Below are 20,959 nucleotides of genomic sequence, written 5' to 3' on the forward strand. Positions count from 1 at the left end.
GACAATGATGTTTTATTTTTCTACAAGTGTAAGACGAAAGGAGACAGAACAGAGACAAATTGCAAAAACTGGCTTAGTGGTTAGGGTGTTAGACTCACAATTGTAAGATTGTGGTTTCAGTTCCTGGATTGGGTGATACATTGTGTTCTTGAGCAAAACCCTTCATTTCACATTGCTCCCGTCCACTCAGCTGTGGAAATGAGTTTAGCCTGGAGAGGGTTGGATTCCACCAGGTTTTCTTGCCCTAGATATGCAGTGATGACAATGATTTTCATCATCATGTCTTCACAAATTGGTAGAGGAAAGATGGTGAGTAGATTGGAAAGCAGTCAACTTCAGCCTGGTTTGAACTCACAGAGCTAACATTAGGTAGTGGCAGTCCTGATTTACTACAGTTTTGTCATCTTCTTCACTCCAGGTTTTCTACTCTATCATTCCTTTCGAGAAAATTGTTCACAAAATTTATTTCCTATCTAAAAATTTGTTTGTTGTTATTGTGGTGGTGCTGTTGGTGTGTTATCAATGTTGCTGTTATATTACTTGCGTTGGTAGCTTTTTCTGAATTTTTCTCTCCTTCTCTCGGTTCAGATTGTTCATGCAATTGATTAATATGTGTGTGTATCAAAACAGGATATATATATATATATATATATATTGTATAATAATACATGTATACAGTTGCAGGAATGGCTGTGTGGTAAGAAGCTTGCTTAACCACATGGCTCCAAGTTCAGTCCCACTGCATGGCACCTTGGGCAAGTATCTTCTACTATAGCCTCAGACTGACCAAAACCTTGTGAGTGGATTTGGTAGACAGAAGCTGAAAGATGCCCATCATATATATATTATGTTTGTGTGTCGGTGTTTGCCCCCCCGCCCAATCATCACGTGACAACCAGTGTTGGTGTGTTTACATCCTTGTAGCTTAGTGGATTGGCAAAAGAGGTCAATAGAAATAGAATAAGTACTAGGCTTACAAATAATAAATCCTGGGGTTGATTTGTTCGACTAAAGGCAGTGCTCTAGCATGGCTACAGTCAAATGACTGAAACAAGTAAAAGAATATATATATATGTTTATATACACATGCATGGCCGTGTGGTAAGAAGCTTGCTTCCCAACCATATGATTTCAAGTTCAGCCCCACTACATGGCACCTTGGGCAAATATCTTCTACTATAGTCCTGGGCTGACACAAGTTTTATGAGTGGATCAAATAAATGAAAACTGAAAGAAACCTGTCATGTGTATGTTTTCCCCACATCACCACATGACAATTGATGTTGGCTTGTTTATATTCTTGTAACTTAGCTGTTCAGCAAAATATAGAATAAATAGCCTTTCGTTACTATATTTCTGACCAAAATACACCCCTCATGAGTTTCAATTAAATTCTAAAATGATCATGAATCTAGGCTTGTATTTATCAAGTGATAAATTCCAGACCACATCGTTCCCTAGGCCCTGCTGACTAACATTATTTTCCCTGTATAGAAACTAAATCCACACAGTACCCAGTATTTGCTTCACAAATTTTCCGAAATTTGAACCCCCATTTTGTGTTTGTTTACATTCTGCGTAAGTTTGTTTCCGCATTGATCGCTTCAAACAATAACTTCCAGACCACATCATACCCTAAGCCATGCTGACTAACATTAGTTTCCCTGTATAAAAACTAAATCCACAACAGTACCCAGTATTTGCTTCACAAATTTTCCAATTCGGAATCAATGCTTGATAACATGAAACTCCTATCCATTTTGAAGAAAAATCGATGCCGAAAAAAATGTGGAAAAAAATCTCCCAAAATTCAGGGAATTAAAATTACACGTCGATCGTTGTACAAAACTGTAGATGAACTGTTTACGAAGTATAATCATGTGTTTTCACGAATGTACTAAAGAGATTTGCTCTGATATTCTCATTTAAATATGAATAGGTAAATACGGGCAGCTTTGGTCACATTAACCAAATTTTTTTTCGGGCGGCTTTGGGCGGTTTGGTAACGAAAGGGTTAAAGATAATTACTGGAGTCGATTTGTTCAACTAAACCCTTCAAGGCAGTGCTCCAGCATGACTGCAGTCCATATTTCTTCCATGCCTCATTTGAATGAAATGTAAACATGTCATTGAGCATGTGCCACACACACACACATTACTGGATGACTGTTGACTCCTTATTTTAGATCCTTTTGTTTGTGTGTATTTGTATGTATATCACTTTAACTTGCAATTTTCCATGCTTGTATGGGCCACACAGATTTTTATTAAGGCAGATTTTCCACATCCAGATAGCCTTCTTGTTGCAAGCCTCTTTCCAAACTTATACATACATATATATATATGATTGGCTTCATTCAGTTTCCATCTACCAAATCCACTTACAAGATTCCATTCTGTGAAATGAACCTAAAATTATGTGGTTAGGAAGCAAACTTCTTAACCACACAGGCACAACTGTATATAAGGGGTTCCAGTTGGAAGAACCACTTAGCTCTATAAAATTTGCCTTAACAAGTTTCTTCTAACACATGCCAGAATGGAAAATAAATGAAAAAGATATGCAGATTGACTAAATGATGAATTTCTATTAGTTTTGACTTCAAGGATTCAATTTATCAATCAACTGCGTTGTCTGACCTATTTCTTATAACTTCTTGTTCTTTCTCTTGTTAATTCACACCATCTTAGATTGCACATCATCTGTTGCAATCTAAGCTATGTGATATATTAAAATCCAATGTGTTTATTTGTATATGTGTTACTTAAATTTTGCTAAAAACAGTCCATTGTACTGCAAAAATGTTTTTGACTAATGTACTTTTAAACACAAGCTCTTTTGCCTAAAATCATATCAAATGTATTTCTAGACCCTGAAACCCTCAAAATATAAGGATTTTGTTCCTTATTTCATCAACGTTGGTTGAAGGGATATATTAGAAAATGATATACTCACACAAAGAAACACATAACCAACCAAACATAGATATCCATACAAGTTGTAGACACATTTTAATACAAACCATCATTATAAAATTGTTTTTGTCCCTATTACATTCATTGTGGGTTAACTACATCGTCAAAACAATTTCATTCTTACTACAAATTACCAGATGTTTTGTATTGTTACGTTTATATTCAAAATGGTTTCAAGGATACTCTTCCATTATTGATATTTATTACAAGAAGTCTATCTTATTACTAATCCCTGCATGTATTTAAGGATTTTATTCCTCCTTTGAAAGATAGTTTTGTCACTGTAAATACACTTATGTAGTCAATACTTACTGAACTTTAACAAATCATTAACTATTTCTGGGAACTGTATATTTATTCTTTCTGTACCACATCATTTTGTTTTCAGTATTTTCATTTACTTTTTATATTGTGCTACTGTAGGTTTGATGTGTCTACAAATGATTCTAATTTTAACAAATTGCTACATTAATTTGTCTACATTCTAATTTATCTTTACAGCTTGTTGTTTTAATTTTTTTTTTTAGATTTTTTCTGTTGATGAAACTTATTTTCTTAAATTACATTTAAAAAATGTTCTTTGTGCCGAAGGTTGGTGTGGCTAAACCCACAACTACAGAGTGGAGTGATTAAACTAAATTACAAATATGTGAACAGAGTAAGGGCATATTCTTTATCTGAGACCACTCTGGGAATATACTTTAACTAGGACCACAATGCAATGTCTATTGCAGTCAATGAACTAATTACTTTACCATTACTTACAACAATATTACATTGACCATTATCATTGTTAGTATATCCAATTGCTTTCTTTTTCAGTCTGAGCAGTGATAATGACCACATGGAGAAACTATCTGAACTGGAAAGATTGCTGGCACAGGCACAGAATGAAAAGATGCATTTAATTGATGAACAGGTGAGATATCTATCTAGTGTGTGTATGTGTGTGAAATCATAATACAGCCACCTTCATTTGTTCCTGTTTGGTTAAACAGGTAGGAAAATATGTTGATTTGTTTAATGTTTGACCTGATGTTTTCGGGGTCAAATCTTGCAACCATGTATGTGCTTGATAAACATTTAACCTCACTGGGAAAATAGACCCCCATGGTCTCATATACATTATTGATGCACCAATTGATGCATGCCGACATCTGTGCAGATGTGATTAGAACTGCACCAATCTTATAATATCTTAGTTACAGGAAGAAAAGAAGTGAAACTTGAGAACATTTATATTAATACATCTGTATGTTATAAAACATTTATACATTTATATATATATATATATTTGTATGTTTATAATAAATACATGTATATATATTCTATAAGTAATATCGCTAGCTTCTCTCAGTAGTTAGGAGAAAGTAAGCTAGTTTTGATGAATCTTTAGTGGAAACTGAAACTAAATTGTAACATGTATAACATCTCCACTCAGTCATCAGGCTCTAGCCACATAGCATAACGAACTAAAAATTGAATGAGAGAAGAAATGCGAAAAGTCAAGAAGCACAAAATCTCTTATCAGATGGAGTGCTTTTTATATATTTATATATATATATAGATGGAGAGAGAGGAGTTATACAGTGGATTTTTAGTGCCTTTGGCGTCTTCTTTCAACATGTTGGAGAAGGTTCTTTAATATAATTATATATAATGATTATTAATTTAGTATATAAATTACTTACAAGGTTTTATTTCATGCTGGCCACACGATATAACTATTGTGATTTTACCCTGAATATATTTTTGCTCCTGATCAACATTGCATTTCCTGCAAGGCTGTTTTGATAAAAAACACATGGCTGAATTGAAAAATAAAAATTTGACTTTATCTGGTACATAAGCACAGATATTTGTATATGCATACACCTTTGCTTCATATAGGTATGAATAAATATCTATACTCTTTACTCTTTTACTTGTTTCAGTCATTTGACTGTGGCTATGCTGGAGCACCGCCTTTAGTCGAGCAAATCAATCCCAGGACTTATTCTTTGGAAGCCTAGTACTTATTCTATCAGTCCCTTTTGCCGAACCGCTAAGTTAAGGGGATGTAAACACACCAGCATCGGTTGTCAAGTGATGTTGAGGGTACAAACACAGACACACAAACATATACACATACATTTTTACATATATATATATACATACATACATACATATATACATGTATGTATACACACACACACACCACACACACACACACATATATATATATATATATATATATATATATATATATATATATATATATACACATTCATATATATATATATAAATATATATATATATATATATATATATATAAAATATATATATATATATATATATATACATTCATATATATATATATATGATGGACTTCATTCAGTTTCCGTTTACGAAATCCACTCACAAGCCTTTGGTTGGCCCGATGGTATAGTAGAAGACACTTGCCCAAGGTGCCACACAGTGGAACTGAACCCAGAACCATGTGGTTGGTAAGCAAGCTACTTACCACACAGCCACTCCTGTACTTTGATTATGTTCTTTGAATATTATGCTGAAGATGGGAAGTAAACTCTTTTTATTGCTTTAATCCCAATACACAGTTTACTGTGAAGTTTTATTTAGTATTTTTCATTTGCTCACTTACAACCCTTGTTTTGTAGGAGTTACTCAGCAGCTTTTTAGTGTCTTTGGCATCTTCTTTCAGCATGTTGGAGAAGGTTTTCCTGATTCCCAATAATTATATATATAATTATTAATTTAGTATATATATGTGTGTGTGTATGTATGCAGTTATAGGTACATATATGGCAGTGTGGTTAAAAAGTCTACATACTAACAATGAGGTTGTGGGCTCAATTCTGCCTTGTAGTTTCTTTGGCAAGTATCTTCTACTGAAGTCATGGGCCAAACAAAGCTTTGCAGGTGAATCTGATAGATGGAAACTGAAAGAAATCCATTTCACATATATATATATATATATACACACATACACACACACACACACACGCACACATGCGCACATGGATACACTCATACATATATACATGCATATATATACATATACACACATATATATACACACACATATCCATACACACACATATTCATACGCACATATATACTTAGATGTACGTGTGTGTGTGTGCGTATTTGTGTCCTTTGTTTTCAGACTTCTGTGAAAGCATATCTGGCCAAGGGGAAATATTGAATTGCTTGGAAACAAGTGAGGGTTGGTAGTAGGAAGAGCACCCAGTTATAGAAAATCTGTCCCCAATGAATTCTATTAGATCTATGCAAATTGTTATGATTTCTTTTTTCTTTAATGTCAACTTTTCCATGTTTTATTGGGCAGAGAGAATTCATTGAGGCAGATTTTCTATGGCTGGATGCCCTTCCTGTCACCACTCACTTGTTTCCCAGCAAGGTAATATTTCCCCATGGCCAGGCATGTTTTTACAGAATATTGGAAATGAATGACACTGCTTTGTAATCATATAAATATATATATATATATATATATATATATACACACACACACACACACATTAGTCTTTGTTCAGTTCCTATTTATCAGGTCTACTCACAAGGCTTTGGTTGGTACTTAACCATAGTACCAAACAGTAGGACTTCTGAACCATGCAACAATGCTTATGCCTTTATTTATATTTATATATATTCATGGATATAAATATGTAGGTATTTATACTGCTGCTCCCACCTCTACCCGCAATTGAAATTTGTAGAAATCATGATAATTTAATTTCTTCGATTTTCTTTTATTTACCAAATTTGTTCCTCAGTTGTATTACTTTTCCCATTATTCAATACATCAGCCATAAACTTTGAGATGAAAATGGAGAATCCATCAGTGTAATTGTTATTTTATGGAACAATTTCACCATCTTTCATTCTTTCATATTGATATATGTTAACACATTTACTTTTATCTTTAAACTTAATTTTACTCATGTATATTTGACTAGTGAAATAACTGGGTGTTCCACAATGTTAAGTATTGTCACTTAGTGAGGTATGTGAGGGTGAGGTTCAAAACAGTGAATTAGGTCAATCACTAGAGAGAAAATAGAAAACATGCTGCCAACCCCAAAGAAAAGTATGGTTTTGATTTTAAAAATTGAAATAGGGTACATATAGTATGTATGGGTACTTTCTTTCTAGTTTTCTCTTATAAAAATGAAAAATGAAATATATATATAGGCACAGGTGTGGCTATGTGTGGTAAGAAGCTTGCTTTCAACCATATGGTTCCTGGTTCTCTCCCACTGTGTAGCACCTTGGGCAAGTGATTTCTACAATTGCCTCGGGCTGACCAAAGCTTTGTAAGTGAATTCAGTAGACAGAAACTGAAAGAAGTTCATTGTACATATGTATCTATGTGTGTATGTTTTTCTGCCTGTGTTTGTCCCCCACCACTGCTTGACAACTAGTGTTGGTGTGTTTACATCCCCATAACTTAGTGGTTTGGCAATAGAGAATGATAAGATAAGTAATAGGCTTAAAAAAGAAGTACTGAGGTTGATTCATTTGACAAAAAATTCAAGGTGGTACCCTGCATGGCTGCTGTCTAATGACTGAAACAAGTAAAAGGTAAAAGATATGTAAAACGATGTGTATGGGTAAAAGATATGTAAAACAATTATTAAGTATACATACCAATGTAGAATGGTGGTAGCTGTGATATTTTGTCTCCTAGAAATTTCTTAAAGGGAGTTGTGCATCAAAAAACACAGCAGTCACTCAGAATGGTGTAGGCCGATCATCCACCTGGTGTTTTAACTACATTTGGTCTCTGAGGTCGAAGAATGGTGTCTGACTATCTGCTGATGACATTCTAACGCAAGCTCTGTGTTTTTTTAGTTTTAAGTCTATTTGAGAAATTACTCTGAGACAGTATATCACAATTAAAATTGTTCTCTCTCTCTCTCTCTCTCTCTCTCTCTCTCTCTCTATATATATATATATTATAAATGTTATGCACATTTTTATTGTAATTTAATATTGTTTCAAGTGCATATTTGATACACATACATACATACCAGAGTATTGCTAAAATGAAAATCAAACAATAAATTTGATTTTCAATGAATAATAACAATTTTTTCAGTTTTTACTTTGCCAGTATTTATTAATTAAGCACAACTCAGGCACTTAATTGTTTTAATTTTAGGGATTTTGTTTGTTTGATTTTTACAGTGGCTCTTCTCTAGATGTCAATCTTTCTGTTCTTTAATTAAAGAAATCTTTAAAATGTTTGACATGTTTTAACTTGTTTTTAACCTTCATTTGAAAAACTCTTCTTCTCTGACATGATATACTTTTTTTTTACTTTTGGTCTTTTCTTTTTTAAAATCCTAATACTTTTAACTGATTTAAACAATGGTTGGTGTTTAGAAAGGATAGTCAAATTTCCCTTATACCAGAACCCACCAACTTATAAATCATTTAGATAATGTAACCCTAGGTATACTATGTCAGAAAAAGTATAATGTCTGGAATATATTTGATTATATACACTGAATAAAACTGACTTGGTGCTAAACAACAACAACATTTAATTTCTTTTAATCTTATTTAATTCCTGATATTTTTTATTGATCTTGTAACAATGTCATTGTTAAATAGTTGATGTGTATTTGCTGTTTAGCCCCAGGTCAGACTTCATAGAGTAGACTTTGATCAAAAATATTCCAGGCAGCATTATCTACTGTGTCCTTAGATATTTTATTCATGTAGGATATGATTTGAGAGAAATTTGATTGTTGTTTCAAGCAGGATTAGTGATCAAGACAAAGTCTCCATCATTTGCTTGTGTTTGTGTAGTTTACAACTTTGTGTTTAATTTATATTTGTAACCCTACTACAGTTAGGGGTGATTTACAGCTTTCAAAGGATGTTATTCTTCATTAGATTTATTTCTATGAAATTCTGTAAATAATTATGAAATAGTTGTAGTTCTCTCAAAAGGTAATGGCATTAAATTGTTTGTTGAGCAGTAAAACAATAAGAAAGTATTTCATCAATGGGGTGTCCCAAGTGCTAAGATGCAAAACTAAAATCAGAAATTCTGTCAATAGAAATTCCGTGAAGATCAAATATTTCCCACATGAAACTTCATCTCAGTTTTATACTTGATAATTCTACTTTAGTTAATTTAGACTTCCTTCTTCACAGTTAAACATCTGCTTAAATCATAGAAAAATCTTTCCAAGTTGCAGATCTTTGATGAGAAAAAGAAACCCTTACTAATCACTTCAAAAATCAATTTGAAATTTGTCCAAAAGTTATCAGTGTTTCAACTTGATAATTCATAGAATTAGATGCCATTTGGTTTCAGTAATTTCAGTTATTTGTTAATTAAAAAATAAAAGACATTATGAGCATCTTTGATTGATATGTGAGAATTGTAGCTGGCCAGGTCAGAAAGGTACCATTCAGCTAAACGAAAGTTCACAAGCTTTTGTTTATTACAGTTAAGCTTTATCTACAAATAGGTGCAGCCGTGGCTGTGTGGTAAAAAGATTGCTTCCCAACCATATGGTTCCTGGTTCAGTCCTACTGTGTGGAACCTCATGAGTAGATTTGGTAGATGGAAACTGAAAGAAGCCCATCATGTATATATGAGTGTATGTGTGTGTGTGTGTGTGTACATATATATATATATCTGTGTCTGTGTCTATATTTGTCCCCCCATCACTGCTTGACAACCAGTGTTGGTGTGTTTATGTCCCTGTAACTTAGCAGTTCGGCAAAAGAGACCCATAGAATAAGTGTTAGGCTTCAAAACTAAGCCCTGAGGTCGATTTGTTCAACTAAAACCCTTGAAGGTGGTGCTCAAGCATAGCTGCAATCAAATGAATGTTTGTAAGATAATATAAGTGATGGAGGACACTTATCCTTCTTCAGAGGTAACAGAGCAATGTTGGTACCAATAAAGAGACCAAAACTCTTGCTGACACAAGCCACCACCAGTTTCCATTGATTTCCAGTATTATGTTATTCAGAAATTACTGCATCCTTCTTGCTGCCAAGAGTTGCCATGAAGAACAGGCTGCAGTTCACTGCTAGATTCATGGTGATATTTTATTGGAACACAGTTTGAGTTTAATTTCTCCATGTAATTTACTTGGAGAGGGTTCTTTGAGGTTGACCTACTGCAGATGTACTTTGTATTTATAGAGTATGTGTACATGTACTCTACAAATAACCACTGTACATCTACTCGATAAACATTTACTGTAGATGTACTCTATAAATACAAAATCTTCAAGAATACCAAAATTCTTCACGCCAAGTCAGTAGTTATTGTGATATTAGTTTAAAGTTTTGTCAAACTACTAATGCTACTTTGCAGAAGACTTTACAATGTTTCCTTCTACGCTCTGTTTTGATCTGCTACTATTGTATGATGTTTCGCTTCTTCAAGAATGTGTGTACATAGCTCCTGACCTAATTCTTACATAACAAAGTTACCCAAGGCACTCCTATATCAAAGTAACCAAAATACCATCTAAGAATGAGGTTTACAGTCTAGACAGTTATGATTGATCATCTTAAGAACATCACATCTCAGACATTTGAACACATTGTTTCTTATTTGCATAATGTTTAAAAGGAATATATTTAACTTCTAATCTTCTGCAAAACAGTCAAATTTCTTCAATAGAAAATTTCTTCAATAGAAAATTTAGCTAGATATTAGTCATTAAAAATATCCCTAAGGTATGATCTAATTTATCTTTGCAAGATTTTATTGAAATTTTAATTTATTTTTCCTAATTTATTCATGATTTTTTAAAAATAATTTCCATAAATTAGTTTTAATTTTACATATGTAGCAAATAAACTGCTTAGATTTTCTTTTTTGCCCCAGGGTTTTGATACTTTGAAACTTCTTTTTCTCTTCTTAAGAGAACACTTGAATAAATCCAAGTACCATTTAACATTTACCCAGTTTTCTTTTAATAAAATAAATAACAAACACTCTATATTTATTACTTTTGTTTTGATAGTAGCAAATATTTTGACATTTTCAATTAAATATCATACTTCAAGTATTAATTATATTTTCCTCCTAATAACAATTCTGTAAGTTTTAGAGAAAAGTATTAAATTAAAACATTTTTTGTTTTCTTTTTCACAGGTGAAACAGAGAGAGAGTGAAATGGTAGCATTGCAGGAAGAACGCTTGAAAAGAGAAGAATTGGAGAGGAAACTCCAAGAAGAAGCCTTATTAAGGGAACAATTAGTCCAACAACAAGTACAACTACGTGAGAAACAAATCCAACAGGTGGTGTTTTCTTTTATACATATTTTATATTTAGCTTTTTATGAAGGGTTTATAAGAACAGATGCTATGATTTGTTTATTTTAAGTTTTAGAACTGACTCTGGTCCTTATATTTAAGGACAATGATGGAATGTATTCTTAACCAGGATGAAAGTAAAGTGCAACTTGTAGCATTGGAGTAAATTTATATTTCACATTAAGCTGCAACTGGTGGTGAGATTCTAGCTCAGGAGTTCAAGAATTTTTGGGAGCATGGAGACACCCTTTAGTCATCACTCTTCCCAGGAGTGTTGAGTATCTGTCAGTACACCAGTTACGGTCTTGTGGTTAGGGTATACAGGGCTCAGTGGAGAGCTTGACTTAAGGAGTGTCATATGTCCACACTATACCTTAAGGGTCAGCTCAGAAGGCTAATAGAGCAAACTATATAAACTGGCAAAAGGCAATGAGAAAAAAATTGCTTTACCTTTGCCACGAAAATTCATGAATTTTAAGACATTGGCATGGAGGTCCAGTGCCTGTAAAACAGATACAGTACATGGGGGAAGAGAGAGAGAGAGGAATAATTCAGAAATGTTTAATATCAAAGACAAAATAACAAGCTTCTCATTGCCATATAATATCCTCTTCAGTAAGAATTCATATAATGGGATTTGGTCATATGTATAATTAATATCATAAGTTTACTCATGTCTGAGATCACATTGTGTTTCTATATTGTGTAATGGTACAGTGTATTTAATCTTTTGTAACTAGCACATAATATTACTGTGTGTGTTTCTGTATATACACACACACACACTGTCTATACAGTATAGTAGTACCATAAAATGAATCTATTGTAGTTATGCAAGTTTCATTTGACATTACAATTGTAATTGTAAAAAGCAAAGCAAATGTAAATAATTGCCTCTACAATCTCACAAAAAGCAGAAAATGAATGATCAGTTCAACTGGTTTTGGTCCTACTCAGGAACTTCATCAGAAACCACACGCATATATTTGTTACCTATCCACAAAGACACTGTGTGTGTGTGCATGTGTATGTAGTCTCTACAATTAGGGACTTCACTCAAGTGGAAAATGTGATGTGCAGAATAGCATATTGCTAACAGCTGCTTCAATTGATTATAGTTAAACTGTGTGTTTGTTTTTCTTTAATGTCATAGTTTTATTGTAAAATAGTGTTTGGTATCAAATATTAGAAAATCAGTCTTTTCTTGATTCTCCAGTTTTTAACAATTCATTCTCAGTCATGTAATTATGGGCCACGAGTGACTGGGTTTGCTACCTTCTCCTCTTTGGTCTCACAACCACAATTGTAATGGAGTAACTATTGCTACCTCACTGGACTAAGCTTGTAAGAGAACAGTGTCCAAGTTGTCCCTGCCTGCCAACCCATATCATCAAACTGCCAAACTGATTGAATCAGTGTATCTGTATAAATAAATGTCTTTGTATTGATGGTGCTCCAGCATGTCAACAGCCCAATGGTTAGAAGTACTAAGATAGTAAAACAGTGTGTATGTATTTTCTTATTAGTCAAGCTATGACTGTTTGCCTGAGAGAAGAAACACCTAATGAGTGAAGAGGAGAGAAAGGAAGAATGGAAAGACGAGATAATAGTATTGAGAGAGGGAAAGGTGTGGTATATGAAGAAAATGGTAACTCTAAGAATTTTTAGCTAATTATTTCTTTGTTACTTCAAAGTTTGTTTATTACTTATTTACAAAGTCTCTGTAAAAAAATTGATTTTATTTCTACAATCTCAAATTACTCTTCTACAAACTGGCACATTCAGAAGCTTTTGAGGGGTTTTTTCTGTTATAATTTTTTTTTTTCCTTTCTTTCCAAACTTGCATCAACGAGATAAATTATATTAGAACAATGTTTTTTACACCCAGATTTCTTTCCCACTACTTGGCTGTGCAATAAAGGTGAATTTTTTTTTATTGTCAGGCAGGCAAACTGGATGCATGCTGCAAATATATAAATATTTATATACCATGGCTGATGATTAAAAAGTTTGCTTCCCAAACATATGGTTGCAGGTTAAGTTCCACTGCATGAGATTTTAAGCGAGTGCCTTCTACTATAGCCAAAATTACTAAGGACTTATTAGTGGATTTGGATATATATATATATATATATATATATATAGAGAGAGAGAGAGAGAGAGAGAGTGAGTGAGGGGGGAGAGCTACACATGCTCACACAAACGTGTATAGTTACAAATAAGCATCACTGTCATACAAGTGGGGCTGTTTTACATTTTCTGTGGAAATGTCTCACCATAGAGAAAAATACTTTCCTTGGAAACTGCTAAGTGCAGGTAACAGGAAGAGTATTCAGCCATAGAAAATCTTCCTCAATGAATTCCATCTTATGTGAACTTGAAAAAGTGAGCATCAAAAAAGTGTTCATATATATTATGTATGAAAAAGCCTCACTGTGGGTATAATGGAAATGTAAACACATTCTTTCTATAATATTGATATGCAGTGGGGAAAAATGGGAAGGGTCTCCCAACAGACTATTTCATAGTTTGTTGACAATTCCTTAAAGAAAACATACCCAATTTTCTTACCCAATCAGCACACAACTGAAATGCTCTAGAAAACATTAATTAAGCTAGTACAATAGTGAATAGCCTAATTTTCAGATTCATGCTTTTGATTGTTCATCACTAATTATATATGCACATTTTAGCGTAAATCAGAAGAAATTAAATAAATTTCAAAATTCTTTAATTTTTCCGTGCTAATATGGGTTCTTACACAAGTGTTTCATTGAGATATTGTTTTAGATCTGGATGCCCTTCCTTTTTCTAATCTCTACCTGTTTTTCAAGTAAGAGATCTTTTGTTTCACATATTTCAAATGTAAACAAACACAGACACAAATGTGCGTGCATGCACACACACGTTACAGGCTTCTTTCAGTTTCTGTGTTTGTGTGTATGCATATAGCTGTATAGTTAAGAATTAGGCTTTGCTACTATGAAGTTTTGGGTTCAATCTCATTGTGTGGCTTCTTGAGCAAATGTCACGACCTTAGGTTGCTCCATACCTTGTGAGTGAAACTGGATAGATGAAAACTGTACAGAAACCCATCAGGTAGATTTTTACCCCTAATTCGAAAGGTACAGTCTTGTCACATGCTATGTTATGTTTGTGGAATACTCAACCACTTACCTATTCATTCAGGAGCGAGAAATTCAGTTGATTGAACAATAGTCCCTCATCATCAAGACTACTGGAGAACCTTTAAAAAAACATGTGTGTGTAATTTATCACGTTTGAACAAAGTTAGCACTATGATCATGAAATCATTTGAGGGAGAGAGCATCTAATATCTGATTTTTCATTAAATAATTCATCAAATTTTTCAGAACCATGTTCAACTTTAAAATTAATCAAATTCTTCTTTAGCTTTCATCACTGTCACTTCACTGCCCAAACAATGCTGTCATGCTGCTCTCTTCATATAAATACACACACACAGAGTTAACAATTACTAAAGTTACCTATGCTTTACTCTTATTCTTTTTCTACCTTCTCTCCTTTCATTCTCTTCATCCTCCTCTTGCTATTGTTTTGTTGTCAGCCAATTTGTTGATTATAACCATCTTACCAACAGAACAAGACTCATTCTTCTGAAATTCTGTTCAATTATAATTATGTTGTGTGTTTCATAGACACCTCAGTAATATATTTCCATCACTTCATTATCAGTTCCATGCTTCTGCACATGTTGCTACATGGTTGTTCCACATTACATGTTAAGTGAATTCTTTTGTAACCTGTGACAAATACAAAATGGCCTCATAGTCATATATATATCTTTGTATTTGTGTCTGCATGTGTTAGTTTCTTTGTATGTAACAGACTGTATGTGTCAGTAGTTGTCTGTTAGTGTCTTTATGCGTGTGTCAGTGGTTGTCTGTTTGCAGCTGGTCTTTGACAGTGAGTGTGTGTGTGTAATCCATCCATATAAAACTAATATAATAACATTGAAAGTATATTGATATCTATCACAAAGGCTGTTTTGTTGATGTTGTATTAGCTATTATTCTTATGTTATCATAGACACCTGGTAGATGTCATTATCTGGTACACCTCATTCTAACATCATCTGAATGACAGATAAACTTCATACATGGCATGTGACGGTGTTACTTTCCTTCAAGAATATATTTTAGTTTAGCTACTATAACTACTGTCCCTATACTATAGCTACTATCGCTTCACTATACTGTAGTTTCTTTCCCTATATTCTATTATAGCTACTGTTCTTACATTTCATAGAGCTTCCTTTGTTGTTTTCAGTTAGAAAAGGTTTTTTCTTTCAATGGTTCCAACCAATAATTTTGACCTTGTTGGAAATTCCTGACATAAAATGTTTCCAGATGTTTTAACTTGTGTAGGATTAAATCAAAACTATTTGGTTTACCTCATTGTTTTGGTTCTTCAAATTATTATAATATGGTGTTTTACTGTTCTTTTTCATTTCAGGCTCGACCATTAACCCGGTACTTACCTATCCGGAATAAAGATTTTGATTTACGTCAACATATTGAAGCAGCCGGTCACAACTTAGATTCTTGTCCCTTGGTTATTGTCACAATGACCAGCTGCCGAGGCTATTTACAAAAAATGGGGAGCAAGTTTAAGACGTGGCACAAACGCTGGTTCTTCTTTGACCGAATGAAACGGTCACTTCTTTACTACAGTGACAAAAATGAAACAAAAGCTCGGGGAGGCATTTATTTCCAGGCCATAGAAGAGGTTTATGTTGACCACTTAAGGACAGTGAAAAGCCCCAATCCAAAGCTGACGTTTTGTGTGAAGACTTATGATCGGACATACTACCTTGTTGGCCCTAGTGCTGAAGCCATGAGGATATGGATTGATGTTATATTCACAGGAGCCGAAGGTTATCACACATTCTAATGGACTCAGTGTCTACACTCCACTTTTATCCTAACAGATAAATATGCATATATATATATATGTGTGTGTGTGTGTGTGTATGTATATATATATATATATTTTGTTTTGCAAAATAGTGGTTTTGTCTCAAATAATATTTTATATATATATATATATATATACATACATATATATATGTACATATATGTGTACATGTATGTATATGGTAAGCCAAGAGGCAGGAGAAACTAATTACAAGTGTAGAATAGTCCCATGTGTCTGAGATTTGATGAGATAAATTTCTGTAATATCCAGCTCTTTCATAAACCAATATCCCCTCCACTTCTTTTTACATCAATCTACATGTTTGTGGTAATAATCTGCTGGGTATAAATATATATATATATATATATATATATATATATATATATATATATGTGTGTGTGTGTTTTTGTTTGTATATATGGTCATCTACATTTTGTAACATAACTAGTTCTTGCAATCAATCAACTCTTGCTCAGACTATTGAGATAACTCATATTAAGCAGTGAAATTAGTCTTTACACCTCCACAAACACCACGACAACCACTTACAACAACAACATCACTGTATAACTTTAAATTGTATTGTGTGCATCAGTGAGTGTGTGCATGCTGTTGATTGTGTAACTTTCATTAGAATTGGGATTTTAAAATAATAACTTTTATTTTGTAATCAGTTTACATATGTAATTGACTTTTTAAAAATATTCGAAATTTCTTAAGTTATTCGGAGTTTATATTAGAGAAGTGAACTAAAACACACTCAGAGAATATGTAATGTTTATAGACAAGTATATACCACTGATAAAAATGTCTAGTATATTCTCTTTTCTCTTATCTATTTTATTTCTTCTTTCTAAAACAATAACAAAAGAAACAATATAAAACACATATCCCAATAAACTATATGGATGTGGAGTTCAGTGTAGATGCTATGATTTCTTACTGGTAAATTTTAAGTGAACTTATATTGTTGCTTTTTATGACAAAACATTGTTTTGTTTTTTAGATTTGTTACAGTCTTCATACAATATTGAAATAATATATATTGGAAGATGGTCTTTTCTTCCAGTTGTATGTTGGTTCAGTTCTTTTTTTGTTTGTTTATTTCTAACTATAGTATTTTCCACTGTAAATTGTTAATGATGGACATGGTACATACATCTTTCTCTTTCTTCCAACATGAAATATCAATATCAAATATCAGTTTTAGCCTGACACAATAAAAAGAAATGACATTTTGATGGGGAAAATATTGTAAATATGTGTTTTTGTTAACCACCCACAATTCAGTTTGTATGTATGTTTGTATGTGTGTGTGTGTGTAATATATATATATATATATATATATATATATATATATATATATATATATATATATATATATATGTATGTATGTATGTATCTATATATATATTACATATGTGTATATGTATGTATCTAATTGTGTATAAATATTTGAAAATATTAAAATGGGGCAGCAAAATAGTATTGAGAGAGGAATTCTGTGATTGTGATTCCCAATTATGAAAACTGTTGTATTCTTTCAGTAATTAATGCTGCTCATTTGATATTATTACAAAGACATTCTTTCTTGCTATTCACAGGTTGTGCTATACACTTTTCACTATTATTGCCTTCCATGCACACACACACACACACGTGTTGTGTGTATGTAGATATATATATATATATATATGTATGTATGAGGACACTTTCCCCTGCCAGCCCCCACACCAATTGTATCTCTACTACCACCAACTGTAGCCCTACAATTACTACCACCACTATATCAGTACTCTATATTTTACTAATTTCTTGTCATTTTCTCATCTGAGAAAGACAGAAAAAAAAAACAGTACACAAAATATATAAAGAAAAAATAACTTTTCGAAATTTCTTTGATAATTTTCCATTAAACCACAACAAAAAAATAAAAATACATGAAGATTATTTCAAGATTATTCCAAGATTAGAGAAAAGAAAATAAAGAATTATCCTTAAAACCAGAAAAAGGAATGTGTGTGTGTGTGTGTGTGCATGCATTATGTATGTATGTGTGTGTATATATATGGTGAAAGAAGAAAAAGACAACTGAATACTGAAATCTACATCGGTACTTATATACACAAAGTCTATATGTACATACATGTATATACATGTATGCTATCTTGATAAATTAAATTTCACACATAAACATCATATTAAGAGTTCAGTATAAAGCTGAATGCATGTCTAAGTTTGTATGTGTGTGGTGTTTGTACAAAATATAGGCTCTGGAGAAACATGATTTCAATTGTATTAGAATTGTTTGACTTTGTCTATTGGTAAACCAATTTCACTGTGTCTGCAACTTCAAATGAGATGTTCTCCACAGACAGCTGCAGTTTATTTTTGATGTTCTTCCTAATAGTGTAAGTGTGTTGGATTTTTGCCAAACAAATGATTCGAGGGCCACAATTCTTTTCAACAAGCTGTTTTCTTTTACCAATAATCACACCGCCGACAATAATCTACACTTGCATCATCTTTCCACAGACCTCTTTCCACACTAACTTTGTTCTTTGTTTTACCATCAATATGCAGATTTTCATAACAGCATTACCTGCAAATGACCCAATTGTTGCATATACATTCACTTTGTAAATCCTCTCTCAGTTTGGATATATATATATGAATTATAAACAGTAAAATAAATCATATTTATCTTTGTGTATTTATTGGTGATATTTCTTTTCTAAATGTTTCTAAATTTCAGGCACTTTTTTTTTAAAAAAAACATTCTTTTTCTACTGGATCTGTAGAAAATGGGCCATGCTTACCACCTTCACAGTCACTCCAAATCTGATCATATTAGTATGGTTTATTGGTAAGGCCAAACCAGTAAAATAGCCTCTCTGTGATTGCTCTACTTGCTAAAAAGAGCTGCTAAATTCACACATTACACATGCCCTATGTATATTTAATCATTCATGCATGAGATATTCCTTTAAAAAAAAGACAGAATTGTTATGGAGACCTTTGATCATAGCTCTGCACACTTTGGGTTAACATGGGACTAAACAACAACAGGATAAATGACAATTGTAATGATTTAAATCTGACAAATTAATTTAAAGAACTAATTAAAAACTTATTAAACAATTAATGTCATTCATTTTAAGTTTGTCATCAGAGATTTTAAAGAAGTGTTCTGTATACTTCATTAAATGACTTGTTGATCATTGTTTAATCTGGTGGCAAGGGCTGTACCTTAAATCTTCACAGACCCTCCAAGACCAAATCCTAACAGAGTCGATGGCTTAATTATTTTTCTTTATACATATAATGTCTGACTCTAATTTAGACAGAAAATCATCAGGTTTGAGGGGAGGGGATTAGTCAGTACCGTTATTTCCTGTACTTGATTGGTACTTTATTTTTATCAGCTCCAAAAGGGATTAGAACAGAGAATATGAAGAGCTGGGGCAAATAGTAAGAAGCATGTTTCTAATGCTTTAACATTTCTTTTATAATTCTTTTACAAAAGCTGATGTTGTACTTTGTCTAAAGAACTAATTATCAAAACAACTAGTTAAATTTGTTCTTGCAACAATCAGCAATAGAAAAAAAATAATTCATCAGAGAAAGAAATTATTTAATTGTTAAATGAAGGAAATGGCAAATGTCATACAGTCAGAAAATGTTCAATATTTTTTTCATTGTGTGTGTGTGTGTGTGAGAGAGAGAGAGTGGGGGGGGCGAAATCCATTAAGTTTATGAACAGAGACTACAAAACAACAGTCATATTAAATTTCATTATCATTTACCATACATTACTAATTCTGTCATTAAGGCACATTCTTCTCCAAAAACAATTTCAATATTATTTGTGATAAACAGGAATTTTGCAGCATTCTTGAAATTTTAGTACATTTAAGTTTTAGTGCATGTATAGATGTGTGTGTTTGTGTATGTGTTCTTGTGTTTGTATGTACACAGGTACAGGCATGGCTAAGGAGTGTGCTTTCCAACCATAGTTTCAGGTTCAATCCCACTGTGTAGCACTTTGGGCAAGTATCTTCCACTGTAGCTCTGAGCCTTGTGAGTGGATTTGGTAGGCAGAAAGCAGCCTAAAAATTCATTCAGCTATGGGTGGAGAAGTTACTATCTTTTCTGCTACCAAAGAATTGTCTGCTGGCTTTGCACCTGCAGACAATGATGTGTGGTATAAGACATTGCTTACAGGAGAAAAAAAAAGTCCAGCTAAGGGTGAGTAACTGAAAGGGTATCCAATTGTAAAAGAGTGCTTTGTGATATATGTGTAGTTCTTGCGAGTATGGAAAATAGGCATAAAAATGAATGAATTATACTCAAATAGATTTTTTTTTCTTTGCCTTAAATATATTTCAAGTTTGAAACTATGGCTATTTAATTTACAGTAGCTTTAAATTTTAAATTGAACCTTTGGTGAATAATTATGTATGCTACCTTCATCATTAGTTTACATTTATTTTCCCATGCTTGTATGGGTCTTCTTCAGTACAGTCATCCCTTTTTTTGTTGTAGTCCATTATTATTTCCTTCATGAAGGTCAGTTTCCTGAGATCAACTTACATGATTCTTGCCTGTATTTTCTTTGACCTTCCTCTCTCATAGGTTCCTTCCTCTTGGATTGCTTGGCACTTCATTACCCATCTACCCACTCCTAGGTTTTGAAAAAATCTT

The 20,959-nt window shown here is 32.9% G+C and overlaps 1 protein-coding gene and 1 long non-coding RNA gene across 14 annotated transcripts in view; one reads left to right on the forward strand and one right to left on the reverse strand.

Moving 5' to 3' along the window:
- LOC115211639 (pleckstrin homology-like domain family B member 1) overlaps positions 1-20,959 on the forward strand; it is a 487,008-nt gene that overhangs the window by 452,288 nt on the left and 13,761 nt on the right. For 8 of the 13 annotated variants that reach the window (XR_004999075.1, XR_004999074.1, XR_004999079.1 and 5 more), the window contains 5 exons: positions 3,799-3,895; positions 6,326-6,397; positions 11,135-11,281; positions 15,794-16,328; positions 16,398-17,472. Coding sequence is in view for 3 of the 13 variants with exons in the window: in XM_036502719.1 (XP_036358612.1) it covers positions 3,799-3,895; positions 6,326-6,397; positions 11,135-11,281; positions 15,794-16,231 (754 nt within the window). In the remaining 10 variants the exon portion in view is untranslated. Of the gene's footprint in view, positions 1-3,798; positions 3,896-6,325; positions 6,398-11,134; positions 11,282-15,793; positions 16,329-16,397; positions 17,473-20,959 lie in introns of those variants that run through there. The other 5 variants (XR_004999078.1, XR_004999083.1, XM_036502721.1 and 2 more) reach the window with 3 other exon arrangements.
- On the reverse strand, positions 2,200-19,014 carry LOC118763332. The gene is made up of 3 exons (XR_004999084.1): positions 18,412-19,014; positions 11,968-11,973; positions 2,200-2,220 (listed from the first exon to the last, which is right to left on the reverse strand). It is a non-coding gene; the product is annotated as an uncharacterized LOC118763332 (long non-coding RNA).

The sequence above is a fragment of the Octopus sinensis genome, linkage group LG5 (assembly GCF_006345805.1).
Source record: "Octopus sinensis linkage group LG5, ASM634580v1, whole genome shotgun sequence".
Lineage (NCBI taxonomy): Eukaryota > Metazoa > Mollusca > Cephalopoda > Octopoda > Octopodidae > Octopus > Octopus sinensis.